Consider the following 18,637-nt stretch of genomic DNA (forward strand, 5'->3'; position numbering starts at 1 on the left):
TAATGTTAGGGAAATATAAATTATTAACCAATTTTCAGGGGTGGCTGATTCTAATGAAGTGAGTTTCTTTACTAAATGCATTTGAGTATCAAATTCCTCTGTCATAGCTAGAAAGAAAGGAGTGCCACAGCACTTGCAAATGGGCTTGCATTGTATCATTACCTCCTTATTTCGGTTAAACATTTTTTTAGCCTTGTGGAATCTAAATTGAGTAGAAACAGGGCAAAAGATGGATAGGTCATAGACCCCACCTTCAGGGCAGCTGGGTTAGTCCACTGCTTTAGCATTCTTAGTACTGTGTGTCTTGAATCTAGCGAAGCCTCACCTAAGAGGTGCACAGAGGTTTGCACTTTCTAGGCCATATCTACAGAGAGCCGGACCCTTTCACATCTCTTCTAGACAGGCAAATGTTTTTTCAGGTCTAGAACAGTTTGCTTACAGATGATAGGCAAGGTGTAAAACTACAGTTCTGAGGTAGAAACAGTCTACAGAAACACTGTATTTTACTGATAGGACTGCAAGGTCTTCAGCATTGGATCTTTTCTTTTGGTGAGTAGTCCATAGGGAAAAAACAATACGCTGTTTTGCATCTGTATTTCTAAAAATGAAGGTGAATGTATCCACTTAACAAATAAGGAGGACAAAATGGGGTTCATAGAGGAGCAGGTTGAAATACGAAAAGCAGTGGGGTCCATTAAGAAGCATTTTCCTTTTTGGTTAATCCCAGGCTCAGTTTTGTTTAGCCGAATGTGTTTTACAGTATAGTAAAAACACACAAGAGAGTGTGTCTCTTGTATCCTCAGTGTAGGGATTAAGTTAAGTTCTTTCTCTAAGTTTAAAAAAGTTTTCCTCATTTATGGGGAAAATTGATGGTAAGTATGAAAGTATTCCTTGCTGATGGCTCTTCCAGGGAGTTGCTTTATTTTTTGTTAGAACCACTGTAGTACTATCCTTTGCAGACTGACATTGGTTTACATCACAGTTTGGATGATCTTCTCCAGTTGTATAATCACAGACCAGCATGGGGAGTCTGTGGGTGGTTTTAAGAGATTTTCTAGGTTTCTTTGTTTCAGGAGTTTGGTGTCCAAACATTATATGATTTGTTTATACTGATTTCATTGTGAAGGAAAGAATAAGTCTGATCTCCTCCTTACTGTAACTCGATAGCATGACAGTTATCTCAAGCATGCTTTCAGTTAGGTCTTATTCGTGCTTGAGGAATATTACTGTTTAATATGCATAACATTATGCGTGTATTTTCTCTGCTTCTGGCAGCTCCCTTAGAACTCTAGTGTTTCCTTCATGCTCTGATTTTATTGTTTATGTGATAGCTAAAATTATTAAATTCTTAGAGCTAACTGAGACTGGACAAAGTTTTACTCTCTACTATCATTTAACTTACATTGGTATTTTTGCTTTTATTCTGAGTGTGTTGATTTTAACTAACTCAATTTTACTCTATGATGGCACAGTAAAATTGCCTGTATCCTGATCCTGGAAACCCTCTCAAAGGGTTTGCACACATGTGCAGGCTTATTAGATCATTTGCATAAAGAGAGCTTGAATAGTGAAGGATTATTATTATTTATCCTAATAGAATCTTTTATTAAGATAGAGCTGTATATACATTCACATGCCTTATACAGAAGACTGTTAAATGAAACAGCATCCTGAGGGCTTTCCCTCTTAGCTGTGGTTGGATCATTTCTAGTGGTTTCCATGCTTTATGCAGTAACATAGATTTACTCAGGAAACATGAACTCAGACACTGCTCTTGCCACAGCCTTCAGGTATCAGTAATTACATGTCACAGGAGACTGTCTAAATGCATGTGCAGCTATTTATCTACCTTCCCAGATAAGCAGAGCCTTCACATAACAAAACCTTAAAATACTCAGGATTGCTCAGACAAAGGATGAGAAGGAATATTACTGCATTGTACCAGTTAAAGAAGCCCCCAAAAGCAGAAGTACTGAATTGCAATTCCTGCTTTCATCACTTCTGAGCTTACTGCTAAAGTATCAATTAGATAAAGAACAGAAATTATCTAGGGAGCCTGGGGTGATGCTCAGGACAGCTCAGTAACGGCTGTGATCAGCCTGCGGAGTCAGACCCCTCCTTTTCTTTGATCCATGTATGTTGACTTATTTTTTTTGCAACAGCTGAATCTTCCCTATCACTGATCCTGGAGGTTAGATTGTCACCTAGGAGGTAGGATATGTAGCTTGTTGACCTAAAGCTAAGAAATCTGAAATCTGTATGTCTCATACTCTGGACAATAGTGCTCACATCTGTGCCACTGACAAAAAGGGGAATCTTATCTCCACCCACTTCTCTGGTGGTCACTTTCTCAATGACAACAGCGAGCTCTGCTCAGGTCTCTCAAAGAGCTGAAGAGCCAGCTGTCTGCAGGAGAGGACTGTACATTTGTAGACACCAGCTGACCAAGCTGCCAGGCCTCGCCTGTGGTCCTGGCTTTGAAGTTGAACTCCGGAGAGGACCAGGAGTTGACCCCTAGGCTTGGAGTACTTCATTGCCTGCAGGTACTCACTGTGTAGCTTTCTCAGCTCATTCTTCAGAGAAACCTGTCTGATCTTAATGCTGAGTAAAAAACCTGAGTACTTAACTTTAGACCTTTGATTTTATTCCAGGGATGTGCTGTTTAAAACTTCACTCTTACAGCGCCTAATTTGTAATTATTATTATTACAGCACCTGAATTTTTTATTGAATCTAATCCTGACAAGTTATTTTGTAACTAGCAAGATTTTGAGTTAGCTCTTTTTGACAGCTGTGGTTAATGAATTTTTATAATAGATGCTAGGATGAAATGATAAAATAGCCGTTAGCAGATCTTCCGTCTAAAGCCCAGTTGCTCGGTAAAGTTTTTGGTCATGTATCTGTATTTTTGACTGTAACTGTAAATGGAGGAAAAGCAGGTCCATAGATGCAGAACTCAGTTAATCAGAGTAAAGGAGCATCTAATCTTCATTAGTGACCTGCCAGTTGGAGAGGTTCCTGAATTTAAGAAGTTCTTGAGGAAATCTGGTTCCTGCTGTCTCTCTTGAAGCACTGTTTGAAGTACACAGTACCCAACATATACCATTCTTACCAGAAAAGCACACAGGACAGCAGTCATGGAATTGACTGAAGGTGCCTCTTACTATTCCTTTTACCTTTCTACCTGTGCAGTAGCAGACTGAAGTAGGAGTTAATGGCTAAAACAAATCCAAGTGAACAAGGCCAGTTCCTACTTAAATCAACACACAAACAGGAACAGAAGCTGAATCTGAGGGTAGATTTGGCCTTTCCATTAAAAAGGAGAACTGTAAGCAATCGAAAATATAAAAGAATCCAATAAAAAGTGCATCTACCACTTCACAAAACACACAGGAAGGAGGTTGCTGCTGATTTTAAGTGAAGACTAATCCTTCACCTCAAGACACATTTGCTAAGAAATGCTGGAATTTGTGTGTAAAATAGCAGCACTGGACTAGGCAGGGGGAAAATATGTCTTATGAGACTTTTCTGCAATGGTGTAATTTAACTTGATCACTGGAGTGATGAGTCACTGAAGGCAGATTAGTTTTTTATTTTACCTTAAGGAAATACCCAGGATTGTGAGGTAAAAGAAGAAGCAATGAAGTCATATTAAAGCTCCTGTATTGCAAGAAGGCAGGTCAAAATAGTCTACTTAAAAAAAAAAAAAAAAAAGAATATAAGCTTGAAAAGGAAAAGGAGGGACAGAAACAGTATAGGGGTTTTTTCTGCTAGAAACCCAGTTTTTTTCACTCCTGCTTGTTGTATAACACTTGAAAAGTATTCTCATACCCGAGATAGAGACCTGAGTCGGAGCATAAGGCTCAACCTCTCCTTTTCTGTACTAAGGAGCTAGACAATGTACAGCTTTCATTCATCCACCAGATTCAGCAGCATCTTTCCATTTCTCAGATACTGCCAGAATTCTCAGACCCAAAAGGTAGGTCGGACTTTATACATCTAATCTAAATTTCTAAAAATCTGTAGAAGACCTCTTTTTAAAACTTAACCTTTTCACTTGCCTCCTTCTGTCAGAATACATGATGCTTTCCATACACTAGCTCTCAAAAAAACCTGGCTTTATTTTGCAGTTCACCTCTAATTCCAAGCTCTGAGAGCTGGAAATGCTGGACACTATGGGCTAGTAAGGAATGTATAGGAGCTTAACAGCAGGAGCAACAGACCCAGGTTAAAAATTCAGTGACCAGGAACAAATGTGCCTTTTATTTCATCTCCCAGCTAAAATCCTAGATACAGTTTATTGGCTTTAAACTTTTCTCATTTAGTAGAATAATCTAAGCTTAGTGTTTCTTCTTAATCACATCCACTTAAAATGGGACATATATGGCTCTATAAATTAAGCTAGCACAGAAGTATTCTTTGTTTAAAAGACTTGGAAATTGCTTGACAGTTAACTATTAAATGGTATCTAAAATACCTGGAATTTTCCCTGAAGGGGGTTATGCCTCTACTGAAAATGACAAAATCAAATTTAAACCACAAATGATGGAAATGTACTGCTTGATTATCTCAAATTCAGGAGCTAAGTGTAGGTCTGAAAAACATGGAGCTAAAGTGTTTCTACAAGGTGATACAGCAGCTTAATGGCAGGGTCACCTTCTTTTGAATAAAACAGATTTTTTATCCCACAAAAGACATCAAGAGTACGAGTATTTCCATTCACTTTTAAATAAACTAGAGACCTGTTGAATTTTTCTCATAGAGACAAATCAGCAAGTGTGTGAATGGGGCACACCAAGCAGTCATTAGCCCAGTGGTTATATTTTGCACTTGTCTGCGATATTTTGACTGAAGTGTCCATCCCGGATCTAAAAAAACCTTTTTTCAGAAGTCATACATTCTCATAAAAAGTGTTTTCTTGGTTTAATATTTTTCTGAGGAAGAATTTTGACCAGCTCTCCACTAGACTCCTAGTTGAATGTCAGATCCAGCTGCTCACGTGTCCCCCTGAACAAATATGTGCAAGTCCCCTCTTTAAGGAGCAGCAAGACCTGCAGCATCCTTGTAATACTGATGTACTTCTCAAATTTGGGGTCCTGACATAAAAAAGGCTGGAATGAAGGATATGGTGTTGCACATACCCAAGTGAAGGCAGGGAGCCAACAAAATGCCGTTGTAATTACAAGTGAACATTCTTGTATCATAAAGCTGTAAAGAAAAAGCTATAAATCAGAGCTGGCCTGGTGGTCCCAGGCAGCAAAGTGCAAAAGATTTGAGCTCATTCCCTGAGCTCGCCAGGAGTGGGATCCTCATGGCAGCAGCGGCTCATTCCAAGGGAAGGGCATTCCTCTTGTCTCCTGAGTGATGGTCATGAAGCAGTGATTCTGGTGGGAGTCAGATCCAGCCTTCAGCCCTGAAGGAGTGATAGTCTCAAAAGTGCTGGCCATTGTGAAAAGTAAAGCAAGCTGTGAACCAGAGGAATCTTGTCTTCAAGAGAGTTTGTGTGTGTGTTTAGGAGCCTGCTGCTTTCAGTGTTAGCTTTGTGCTATTGTTGACATCCCAGTATTGGATCACTTGTTGTACCTGAGGACATAAGATTGTCCTTTAATTCAGGTAGTTAGTTTCATATTTCTATACACTCACTCATGACAACAAATCATGCTAAAACCTTCATATGGACATAGAAAAATGCAAAGAAATTAAGTAATACTATCCAAAATGTCACTGCTGATGTTCCCATCCCTAATGAACGTGGGCCCAAACTTAAGCTTCAGTTAGAAACGGGCTTTTCTTCTATCCTGGAACATTCTTCCTCTTTTCTTTTCTGACGTCTCACAAACATGTAACTCTTTAAAAATCATTGATCTGTCTGGATAATTTACTAATTTCAAAAATAACTAAATAAGAAGTAGGAAGGTTGGAAAGTATGAAGGTTGTTAGCATTGGGCAGTTTTCTAGAGACATTCTTTAATACAAACTGTGTGTGTGGACATTTCCTGTCCCTCTGAAAGATGTGGCTTGATCTAAGCCTACATTTACAGTTTGGCAAAATAAGATGATGTACAGTTGTTAAAATAAAATAATAAAAAAAAATCCTAAGGGTGTGCAAGGGATTACACCAAAACAAACCCCAAATTGACAGCTGCACAAACAGCACTTGCACAGCAGTGGTACTCAGCCACTAGGAATGCCCAGTTTCCCATCAGACTGGTAAGAATTTATAATTAATATCACATTTGGGGAGTCTTCTGTAATAAAACCACAATTTATTATGCTAACTTGATTATGGAAGAGATAAAGGAGAGTGGACAGATATTCAGTATTGTTTTGCAGAGTATGTTATCTCCCTGTTGATAGCAGGAAGAGAGCAAGACAGACGGTGTTTTCCAGTATCAGCCCCTACACTGGTTTAAGAGGTGCAATCCTGAAAGGTGAGGGGCTCTTTCCTGAACAGATGTGACCCCCTTCAACTCTGATAAACTTCCCAAAAAGATGAGGGAAATTTGTACCGCACAGGATGTGTTCAGCACATTGAGGGATTGAGTTAGTAATGTCCCTGATAATTGTGGATGCCTCATTGTAGGAGTCAGTTTTTATTTAAATTTTTTTAATAGGAGTATACACATCTGTCTTTATACCCAGCAGCTTTCCTGGCCCACAAGAAGTCCTCTGTGAATTTCCCCAACTGAGCTCAGTGGGATCTCTGTCAGCTGCAAGATTTATGTCATCTTTTTCAGTCCTGAGAACTGTTCCTTAAGCTTTTCACATCTGGATTTAATTGGAAAGACATTAAAAGACATTAAGTGTGCTGGAAAAGCATATTTTAGAGAAGATCTTTATAGACACTTCCATTAAAGGAGCTGATGGTTGTAGGTTAAAATGGGATGAGGACACGCCATCAACAGTTAGCAAAGACAAAATTATATTGCAAACTACTTCAGATGAGAAGTTTGTCCTGTAGCTCTTGGATCTGACTCTGCTCGCACTTAAATCAACTTCAATTAGGAAAAACATACCAGCTAATGCAGTGAAAGAATACTCTAAGATCAGAATCAAAACTTTTTCCTTTTGGAAACACTCAAATTTCTAATTACATGCCATATATGCTAAATATAATGCTTTTAGCTGTCAATCTAGATTTGGTACTTTGTTGGACATACATGCACTCTTGTAAAATGAGACTTGGAGAATGAAGAGGGGGATTGGTCATTAGGGCTCTGAGGGTGGAAGTATCCTTCTCTGAATGCCAGCGTGCGGGCCACAGGAGTAGAGTTTCACAGAAGCAGAGATAGGATAGAATTTAGTACATGGGCTTCATTACAGATGTTGTAATGCAAGAATCTACAGCCCTAAACTCCCCCATTGTTCCAGCTGCAATTTGCTGCTTGAAGAAACCAATGGCCAGTGCTTTGCATTAAGTGTAATCTGTTGCTTTTGTCTTCAAACCAAAGTTTCTAGTCATGTTTAGACTGACAAGCGCTTAAAATTTAAGGTAATGGTCTCAGTATGAGAGAATAAGCATTCTTTCATTCTAAAATTGCTAAAACCAAGGAATCTGATATTTAGGAAATTGCTCCCATGTCTAAAGCAAAGTGTATGGTCTTTAGACATAAAAATATGTCAAGTCTAAAGAAAAAAATAGGTAGTTTTGTTAAACATTGCAGGGGGAAAGTACTCTTTAGATTATTTCAGCAAAAAAAATTGTGAGAGGCTCTCACCAGTCATCTTCTCCTAAAAGGGAGTCTTTTTCTCCACTATGTCATAGAAAATGTTTTGCATTGTTGGGAAGATGATAGCTTGATGAGTGATAGTGATAGGAATGAGGCATTTGAATTAAATGGCTGCAGTGCAGTCTTTTAAAATTTTCTATCATTAAATACCTTTATTTAGAATCCCCCTCTTTCTAGCTTGGCCTATGAAAAAATGCATGTAAACTAGTAAAACTGATTCTTACGTTTATTGCCTGACCTTGGGCCAGCTCTTTCTGTCTCATGCTCTGTCTCTTTGGTTTCCTTCTCTTTAAAAACAGCATTAAATGAACTACCTCTGTTCCTTAGTGACACTTTGTCTCATGAAAAAGAGGATATTTGCAAGGAGAGGCAAAAAGTATCTAAACACCAGTGAGTGTTTTTTACAAGTTCAGTTTACTAAGCGAAAGAGTAACCATGTTGATGTAAGTATTGAGTAATGTACTTGATAGCTTGAATCTTGTTGTATACCGATTTTGGTGTGGATATTTGGGAATTCATAAAAATCTTTTAATATCTTTTTTTTTTGACCACTGTGCATGAGCAATTGCCTAAGAAAACCACTTAAATAACAGAATAAATGCTTATAGCTCATTAAGTTTGTTAAAAGAGTTCTAGCTATATTTACATTACTATATGGGTCAGGGCCTATCCCCTCATCAGGAACAGCACGGTCATTTATGTATTGATACCTTTGTAGTGAAGGCAGTGGCAGTGATGTCAAAACCAGGATGTAACTGTGGAGGTCAAATAAATGAAGAGGATTGTCTAATACAACATATTTTAGAAGTCACTGTAAACTCTTAGGCAGTCAAGAATCTCAGTCCACTTATTTCAAATCAAGAGGTCAAAATATTCTGCAATACATATTGGGTTAATGACAGCAGACTTGCAAATCTATTGCAGTGATGTGGAGAAATGCCTATAAATAAATAAATAAACCAAATCATTCTGAGAACACAGCTGACAAGGATATTTTCCAGCCATCAGGGAAGAGAAAGTGATTCATGGTCTTTCTTCAATGCTGGTGCAGGATTTTGCCTGAGGATATAAATTCTGCTGTTTTCAGTTTTACATTTGAATCGGTCTTTCTTAGAATCTCCTTTAATTTTTGTCTGCATCTTCTCAATCATGCTTGAGTGTTGTCTCAGTTGCATGATTTAAACCTCTACCTACTGGTACAATAATTGGCCATCTAAATACTCTCATTTGGAAGTCTCTAATTACTGAAAGCACCTATATTACTTAGATGTGTACCTCCTTCTGAAAGTTAGTGTTTAGGTAGCCTTTGTATAAGGATTAAGATTAGAAGCAAGATTAATTTAAGATTAATTGCCATCTAGTAAAATTCTGTTGTATATATGTAGTATAAACACTTGGAAATTTAATTTTAAAATATTTTCTTTCATGTTCATAAGTAAGCTGTGATGATGTATGATTCTTTCTGTATTTGTTCTTGGAATTGCAGCAACTGAAGGAAAAATTGAAGTTTTGAATTTAGAAATAAATTTACTTTAAAAGAACTTCCAGATTTCTAGACAAAATCTAGAGCAGATACACTGAAAAGATACTGGAAATATCTGATAAAAGATTTACTTAACTTTTAATTCTATTTTAACTATCTAAGAGTTATTTTGACTGCTGGTACTGGGGCCCAACTTTCACACCTCACTTCACCATTAGAGGATGTACACATACCTCAGTAGATACTGACACTGAATCTGAAAGCCGTTTTGAGATGTTCTTGAAGAAACATCAACTTACTGGTTTCCTGCATAAATCATCATGAAAGCAAAAGTCTTGGTAGGACTTGAGGATGTTTCTGCTTTCAACTGGGAATATGTGTGTGGGAGGAGTCTGAGAAGAAGCATATTAAAGATCAGTCCCGTACAGTCCGAGCCCCACATAGATCCTTTAGCAATCCCTTCTTCTCTTATTCCTACCCACAAGTAAGAACACAACCTAAACTTGGCAACTAGACTAACTTCTCCATGCTGGATTAATCTCTTATATTGTGTTAACTGAGATGTATTTGACTTTAAGTATTATTCATGAAATCCTCTTCATACAAAAGCATACCTTTTACTAATTTTTAAACAGGTGCTTTTCAGCATGCTTTTCTCTCTTTGTGACTGGAAAGATTTGTATCACCATTAAAACAATAGAGCTGTCTCACCGCAGATGATTATGCAGCTCTTTCTTGGGCTTTGAGAGAATGCTTCACCATTCATTGTTCCTGGAATTACTGCATGGTCCCAAGAATGGTGGTCAGATTTCTAGTGTGGTGGTTCGCATGGAAAATAAGCCATGCCCAACTGATTCTCTTAAGTGTTAAGCAGTCCCGTTACTTAAGTAGATGAAGTAGATGAATTTAGGTTGAGGATCAAAACCTATAGAAATAAAATTCCATGTTGAATAGTGCCTTTCATTCCATGCACTTCTCAGAATATTAGAAGACGTGTAGGAATGAGTACACGTGTCCAATAAAACTAGGTGGAAGAAGGTGATATGCATGCTGTTGTTGATAGAAGCTCTGTTTAATATATTGGAAAAATTGTTCAAGAACAGTTAATCCTTACTTTAGGATTACCCCCAGAAAGCTGGCAAGGTCAGGCTGTACATGGATTGTGTGTCATTTAAATTCTGGCTGCATGAGTTGCCTGGGGGCAGCATTAACTACTATGTGGGACTTGTTCTGAGCTACATCTGTGAATCATCACTCTTTGTTTGAAAATAGTGGACTACTCCTATCCTCCAAGCTCCTTCTCTTGACAGGCGCCATCAGTAGCGTTAAGCCTATCAGGTGACTATGCCTTTGTGCAGAGATTAATCAGTTTGGAAAATGCTATTTCCATGTAAACTACATGAGTTAATCAGATTATAACCCTGTGTTTTTCATGCATATCATAAATCATATGAGGAAGGAGCTTAAAGTCATTTAATTAAGGTTTACTCTTTGTGCTGTGAAAAGCCTTTCTGAACTTAATATTCAAACAGATTTTAACATTGGTTCACATAAGATTTAATCAACTGGAGAGAGCAGCACATTGCAAGGAAAGCAATGAAAACTCCTAGTAGGAGCTGTTGTTTGCAATATAGTAAATTCATTTACTACAGAAGCTGTGGGGAAAAGGGATTTGTTTGCAATACTTAGTATTTGTTCAGCTTGTATGTAGCCAACCTGACAAATCCAAGAGAATTAAATAGGTATGTTAAGGAGTCAAATTGTATATACTTTGTGTGCATGTATATAAGTCTACACAAACAAATATATCTTTGTGTATTTCTGTATGCACGAAGTATTGGGTGTGGGCAAGTTAAAGCCAGGTGGAAGCTTAGTCAAAAATTTCTTCATCTAGAGAAATCAAAAACAACCATCAAGAGCAATAATTTGAATACATACAAATTTAAATAGTTGGTCAGTTTTGGGACACCGAGCCTTCAAACTCACCTCTATAGCTGTAATATTTTTGGGGTTTTTTCAATAGCCTTTACATGTGGAATAGAAATCCACATATTAAAAAGTCATGAAGTGCATCTCATCACTGATGCAGACAGCTTTGCTGCAATGCTATTGCAGAGCTGACATTGCCTTTTGAAGCCTCAATAGTCAGGGAGAGGGAAAGAAATTAACTGATTCGGGGGACGTTTTTTCTTTTGATTTAGAAAGGAAATAAACATGGATTTGTTTGTAAATACAATTGCTTCCAGTTTTGCTCATGCATTAACTCTGCTGTTGTCTAGGCTTTTGGCTTGCAACTAAAATCCAGGACTAGAGTTATATCTGTCTATCATGGTAACCTGGTATGCAAACATGTTCTCAAGCCTAAACTCGAGCAACAGAGACTTGTTGATGCATATGGCATGTGACTACAAGAAATATGACAACAATGAATCACTTGACTCTGCAAACTCTGTCCTGAACTAAGACTCAGCTACTAAAGACAGTAAAATCTTGTCCTTCATGACCTTCTCTGGACCCTGACAAGTCAGTCTTGCAGTTTCTGCCTGTAATTTTATGTCTTCAGAAAACACTGATGAAGGCCAAGCTGAACATGTTTTTTTATGTACTTAGAAAACCGATGTTTGGAGGCATATCACTAGTGAACTAACAGTATGAAGCAGTGTGTTTATTAGGATTGTCTCAGACCTCCTTGGTAAAGTCAACTGGAAGGGCCACAGAGAACAACAAAATTTTACAATTTTCAGTTTCATGGAATAAGCTGAAATGTAATACAAATTTAAGAGGAAAAACACAAACCGCATACTGTGTTAAAACAAACATGAAAATTTTATCGTGAGGATGTGATCTGAAATGCATATGGGCTAGTGGAGTGCCTGTCTGCTGTTCTTGCTAAAGAATGATCTAATGTTACTAGATTGTCATTATAAGACACTTAATCCCCAGAGTGAGAAACAGGAAGAATATTTACAAGTTTCAGTGCTATTTACTAATTGCCAGCTGACTTGAGGAAAGCTAAAAAATGACTGGAAACATCCATTCCCATCCTGATACACACACATACTAATAATGGAAATGGCAGCCAAGACAAACAGCTAGCAGTGCGGTGCATCCTGTTGGCATCGTATTTTTGGCACTGTTGTAGCTACACAGAAAACAAGTGATACAAGAAATGTGTAAGGACATCTGTTCTGTAACCTATGGGGCTTCACTCACAAAACAGTTGTAAAATCTTCTGGGGGAGAGAAAAATTTCTCTATATCTGTGCAGATGCTCTATTGTAAGGAAAATATCAATGGAAGGAAGTGTTGAGCCCTTAAAAGAGGAAATTGTTCACCAGATTCACTGTCAAATGTTCCATTCTTTTCTTTCCTTTTCGTTTAACCTAAGTTATCTGCCATTCATAAGTTATATTTAAGCCAAGTGGTGTAAATCTATTGGGACTAATAGAATTGAATCATGGATGAAATTAGCCTGGTGTCTGCTTGTAACTCTTCTTCACTGCAGATTACTTGAGCTCTGTGTCACCCTGCTGCCTATTCAGGTCACAGCCTCTAAGCTACCAGCTTCCTTCCTGAATCCAGCATCTCCATGTCTGTCTAGGGGCATGACGGGGAGGGAAGAAACATTAAAGACATCTATTAAAATCCAAAGTATTGTTTACTCACCTGCTTCTCTTAGCTTGCTGATCCTTCCAAATACAAGCAGGCTATGGGAGAAGGAAAAGGGGGAGGTGTTAGTACACTGCAAGGCTCTCTCTACCATTCTTCTACTCCCCTTCATCCACATCCCATGAATGGACCTTTTAAAAAGGAAATAAACTTTCCCAAAACTCAAATCTTGTTGCAAACATTGGGATATAAGAAGTTAGGCTTCCCCCACAGGTAACTTACGGTGAGTAAGATATGCTTCCATGAAAAAGAAATCGGACCTCATATAAACCTGGAACACATTAGGAAACTGGAAATTAAAGAGGGACTGTGAGGTGCAGGAGGTTGAGAGAACCTGGGGAAGAAAAACTTAACCCTGGGAGCAGCTGGAGGTCTTAGGTGGGAGAGCATTTAGGAGCTGGAAGAAAAAGGCAGACTTCAACAGCACTCATAAAAACACCCTGACACCTGTAGCTGGCAGATTTAGGATACAGGCACAGGACTAATGCCCTGCCGATTGGCCCCTCTGATACTTGGTGTTACAAATGCAATAGGTCTGAGATTTTATCTTTTATGTCATATTTCAGTTTGGGAAAGGCATGGCTTGAAGAAGGGTGAGATGGAGCAGTGAGACTGCACCATGTTATAAGCATTAGGACTTGGAAGTTGTGTTGGTATTAAACATGCTTATCATTGAACACCTTGAATCATATTTTCATTTTATGTGTTTCCTCTAATTGTTCCATATTTACTTTATTGACACCCCTATGCTCCCATGCTCCCACTGACACCCAATGATCCATGCTTACAGGCAAATTGTCCATTATTTTATATTGTAGTACTTCTTCCCTTGATGATAGAAGAGGAGAGGGGCTCTCTTGATCTGATTCTATTAAGATAGTGGCTAATATTCATCCAGGAAGTTTCAAATCAGTTTTCCTGGAAAACAACCCTGAAAGCTGCTCTGTAATCCTGTAATTTATGTGGGAAGCCTTGCAATTAGTCTGTTTTGTGAGTAAAACAGTAGTAAGTAACAGAGCTACTCAACAATTCTAGAATTAGGATGTTTGTGTTGGTCTAATTAATCTCTTGATGATTTTGCGATTTCAGTTACCCCTAATTGACACCAGACTGTTCTGCAGATCATATGATCAGTCTGTGATTTAATCTTGAATGAAACTTTACTTGGCTCTACTTATAAACTCTGATCAGGGCCTTTTCGTCCAAGTCACTGTACAAACAAATAACCTGAACACATAGTTCTTCCACAATAAGTTTACAATTCACACATCAGACCAGGAAGCTAAGAGTGGATATGAAAAAGTAAACAAGGTGGGTTGAGAAACATATGAGGTAGCAGTTTAACTGTGTGGGAGGAGTGGATGTCTCAGCTTCTCTCCTTGCAGTGCTACCTGGTAATGGGCTTTGGCTTACCATACATAAAAAGGAAGGAAATTCTGATAGTTTTGCTAATGTGCATCAGGAATAAATGGATATGAGAAGACAGAAGATTCTTGGGTGCCAATCCCTACCCGTTGGATTCTTTCTCACAGTTGCTAACCCATGGGCAATTAAAGTACAAGGAAGCATAGGAGACCGAATCACTCCCCTTCCTCACGTGATGAGTAGAGCTTGCATTGTGATGACAAGGACCTCAGGGAGAGGAGGAGAAGAGAGAAATCAGGATGAAGAAATGTGCTGGGTTACTGGAACAGAAAAGTTAAGAAGAGAGTAGTTGAAAACCCTCATTACCACTGGAGGAATTATTTGTGGTGAACAGTGATTTTGCGGTGCAGTCAAGATCAAGGATGGAAAGACAGATGGTAGTTAGATCTTACAGGCATAGAGAATGCACATGTGAAGCTTCAAGGGACACTATGAGGTGGTAGAGAAAGAACTGTTATGAAGAATGGAAATATACCAAAACATCAAGAAAAACAGAAGAAATGAGGAAAGAGAGAATTCTCTCTGGGGAACTCAGCGAGTGATAACAGTGAAAGATCCAGTAATGGGACCTCATACAGGGGGCTCAGAGAACACATGGTAAAGGTGGAGTGGATTGTAGGTAACAGTGACAATCTGAGGTTTACCAAGAGACTTTATAAAATGTTTAGCTTTTTTTTTTTTTTTTGTCAGGGCACAAACCATATCATTTCACAGACTAGAAAGATTCTAGTTTCATGCATTATGGGTAGGAGTACCTTGTACAGCCCTCTGAGGCTTTAGCAGCTAGTCATTACTATAGACAAATATGGGACACATGGTCTTTTACTTTAGGGCAGCCTGGCAATTTTTGTGCTGTTATTCATCTCACCAAAATACACATTGTCTAATAATATTTAAGTTGTATAAACATTCCTTTCAAGCGAAGGAGCTGTTGAGAGAATCCAGGCAAAGGATTAGTACAAAAGCAAATCTAGTACTTCATTACAATGGCAGCTCCTGTTCCAAGCAGGGTCCCTGTTCTCTGAGGGAAGTGAAGATAGAGACCTAGATTCTTTCTGTCCCAACACATAGGAAGAGAGCAACATTTGTTGCTTAATCATGAACAGTTCTTTAGGGCCTGCAGTCAGTTCCACTGCTGGAGGTGTTACCTTAGGGCAAAATGTCTGTGGAAAGTCACCTTTTCTTTCCCCTGTGATTAGTTCTGAATGCATCTCAGGAGGAAGTGATTAAAAAGCAAAATCCATTTTGCGGTTCTGCTTTACATTTCACCTTTGCAGTAGAACTGACCTCAGCTCTTTTATTGTGCTGGCTCTGTTTTCAAAGTTGGCCATGTGGCGTCAGAGAGTTTCATAATCAACCTTTGCTGAATCAATTATAAAAAATAATTATTTTTTTTACCAAAGCAGATAGAGGGAAGAGAAGAAGTGGGGCTCATAGCAGATGAAGCAGAAGTTGGTCAGTGAAGAATGCAGAGGAAAACGCTAGATAAAAACTGACTGTTCTTCTATTCCTGATTCGCCCTAATCACCCCATATTGGCTCCCTGTCTAGTACAATTCACTACCTGTGTATAAGAGATCAGGCTGTAACATTGTTCCAGATCTGACTTTGGAGTGCTGGTAGTGTCCTGCTGAGCCTCTTCCCACTGCTCACACCTTCTGCAACCATCTGCAAGATAGGAGTTTGTCCATAGGATCTCTGGGAAGTGTGGGCTCTAGGAAAGCACATGGGGAAGCTGGAGAGACTTTACAGCCAAAAAGCCAAGAATCCTAAAAGTATATCCTATTCTTCATATAAGTGATGAAGCTTGCATTGACACAAAGGGGAGCCACTCATATGCCCAGGAAGAAGGAGATCTCCTCAACCCATGCACAAGCCCAGCTGTTTGTCATGGAGCTGTTGCATACCCACTCTGTTAGCTCTGTAGTCTAAATTGCTTCAATGTACAGGAAATGAATTAAATCTAGAATATCAAAACACACACCTTCCTTCATTTGGTGCTAGTACAATTGTGTCACTGGGTTTTTTGACAACTCATTTTTTCTTTAGGCAGCATTAAGTGCCTTGAAACAGTTTTCAGAACAAGGACTGGATCCAGTGGAAGGAGCTATGAAAGTTGAGAACGGATCACATGAAAAGTAAGTACCATTTAAATCCTCTGCATTTTAATGCCTGCGTGGCACGGTAGATAAGAAATGTTAATTAAGAGCTTAGTTGCCCTTTTAAACCTATGCAAAACTATTTCCTCTGGAATTTATGTACAGTTTGTGTCAATTTGAGAGGATAAACATGATTTCAGGTTTGGCATTACTGATACTGTTTACTAATTACACAGTCATTCCTATAGAAAAGCTAAAGAAAAGGATTTTCTTTCCATTGTATGGATTCTGTGTAAGTAGCATAACATGATTTTTGTCAAATGTGTTATAGCACATGATATTGCCTGTAAATAAGCATAGCTGTCTGCCAATAAGTCATTATGACTGCAAGCTGAATTTTTCCTCAGAGAATTTAAAAGTTGAATTTTTTTTCGGGTCTTAAAAAACTCTGATATGGAATATTAGCTCTAAGTAGGAGACAATAGAACCAGGATTCACACTGGATTTTAAATTATTTAAGAAAGTGGGATTGTCCATCCAGTAAACGTTTTTTTTCCAGCTGCTAGTCTGTTTATGTAGGAAAGTAGTCTTGTGTTACTAAATAAATTAGGAAGTAATAGAATAAAAGAAGTAAGTCTAAAAGTGGCACTTGGAATTTTCAGTAGATATATTGTAGCTATTTATAAACTAATTTAATCAGAAACATTTTTCCATATGATCTCATCAGCATACTATTTGAACATAAATATTGTTGTTTCACTTTAAAATGTTACCTTCCACAGTGACCTTTGAATCTCATGTGCCATCTGGTAATAAACATGTCTTAAAGATGTGCAACCCTGGACCTTACCACTCTTGTTAATGTATTAATCTTTCAGACAAGTCAAGCATCTGGGAGAGAAAGCAGACAATAAACAGACTAACTCAGGCACCATTGCTCAGGACTGCAAGGATTCAAAGGCTGTCGTCTAGGAGCTTCCCAGCACCCACGGCTGCCACTGCATCCTTATAAACCTGTCAACACGCAATAGGGTGTATGTGTACAAGGAAATGAATGACTAATACCATTATTTGAGTCTTATGTGAAGACAACACTATTCTAACACAAGAGATAGTATACATGGTACTGTTTATTCAACTGTGGAAAAAAATAAAATTGAACACTTCCCTTAGACCTCGAGATGAGACCATAACTCAATTGCCCAGAGGCAGAAGAAGTCTGATCGTGTTACTGGAGGTTAAAATAACAATGAATTAACAAAAAGTGTTAGGGGAAAAAAAAGGGAAACTTTAAAATTGATAAATATTGAAGAAAACAAGTCAGCATTGGTTCAGTTATACAATTTTTTGTAGTGTAGTTTTAAGTTCAGCTTACTGTTTTTTAAATAATGCTTGAATATTTTAAAATTAACCAATGACAGTGCTGTGAGAATTGTAGTTGTTGTCTTCATATATAGTCATACAGCTTATCTTTTTATGCAGACATTATGCATTCTTCATTCTATATGAATATGTATGACTTTAAGATGCACTACTCAGAGTTGTATGCAAACAGAAGTTTAAATCTTGACAAGTATTTGCTTAACATGAACAGATGTTAGTTATGATCATTTTCAATATACTCCAGGGAAAAAGCAGATATGGTATTTGATTTTCCTTGCCATAATCAATTAAAGAGGCGTCTTGCCTCCAAGCAACATTTTCCCCTTCAATTCTGCTCTCTGTTGTGTGAAGCACATCTACACCCCATTCTGTGTGTTGTATCAACCCACCGTTTGCATCAACTGAGTGTTTTTAATCTCTGCATTCGACCAAGAGCAAAAGGGAGGACTGCAACCTTATCAAGCCAAGGGTGGAAACTGTTGATGTAAAGATCATTCTTTTGTGAAAGGAGTGGCGGCAGAGATAAGACCTGTGGCTGCTCTGTACCAGCATATTTCTTTTAAGTGTGTGGCCAAATGCAGTAAAACCACATCAGTTCATGTGTACAATGACAGTGTCTTCTCTTTCTTTATCACTCACTAGTAGGACGACTAAGAGAAAAAGTGGAAAAGAAAACAACTAAAAGCTAACAAATGACTGGCTACCACACCAAAGCCAGGTTTCAACCAAGCTTTCCCCATGCCACCACTTTCTACAAACTTACTGTGTTAGACCAGACATGATGGTATTTAGGTAATTTATTTATCCAAAATACAGACTATTTTATTTAATACAAAAACCAGATAAAGTTT

General features: G+C 38.2%; 1 protein-coding gene across 5 annotated transcripts in view; it reads left to right on the forward strand.

Moving 5' to 3' along the window:
* The window catches only part of STAU2 (staufen double-stranded RNA binding protein 2), a 170,026-nt gene extending 151,632 nt beyond the window's left edge, over nt 1-18,394 (forward strand). For all 5 annotated transcript variants that reach the window (XM_017731218.1, XM_008631370.2, XM_008631373.2 and 2 more), the window contains 2 exons: nt 16,354-16,442; nt 17,282-18,394. In XM_017731218.1, coding sequence (XP_017586707.1) covers nt 16,354-16,442; nt 17,282-17,375 — 183 coding nt within the window. In that variant the 3' untranslated portion in view covers nt 17,376-18,394. The remainder of the gene's footprint in view (nt 1-16,353; nt 16,443-17,281) is intronic.
* Nucleotides 18,395-18,637: the final 243 nt, after the last annotated feature.

The sequence above is a fragment of the Corvus brachyrhynchos genome, unplaced genomic scaffold, assembly GCF_000691975.1.
Source record: "Corvus brachyrhynchos isolate BGI_N302 unplaced genomic scaffold, ASM69197v1 scaffold633, whole genome shotgun sequence".
Taxonomy (NCBI): domain Eukaryota; kingdom Metazoa; phylum Chordata; class Aves; order Passeriformes; family Corvidae; genus Corvus; species Corvus brachyrhynchos.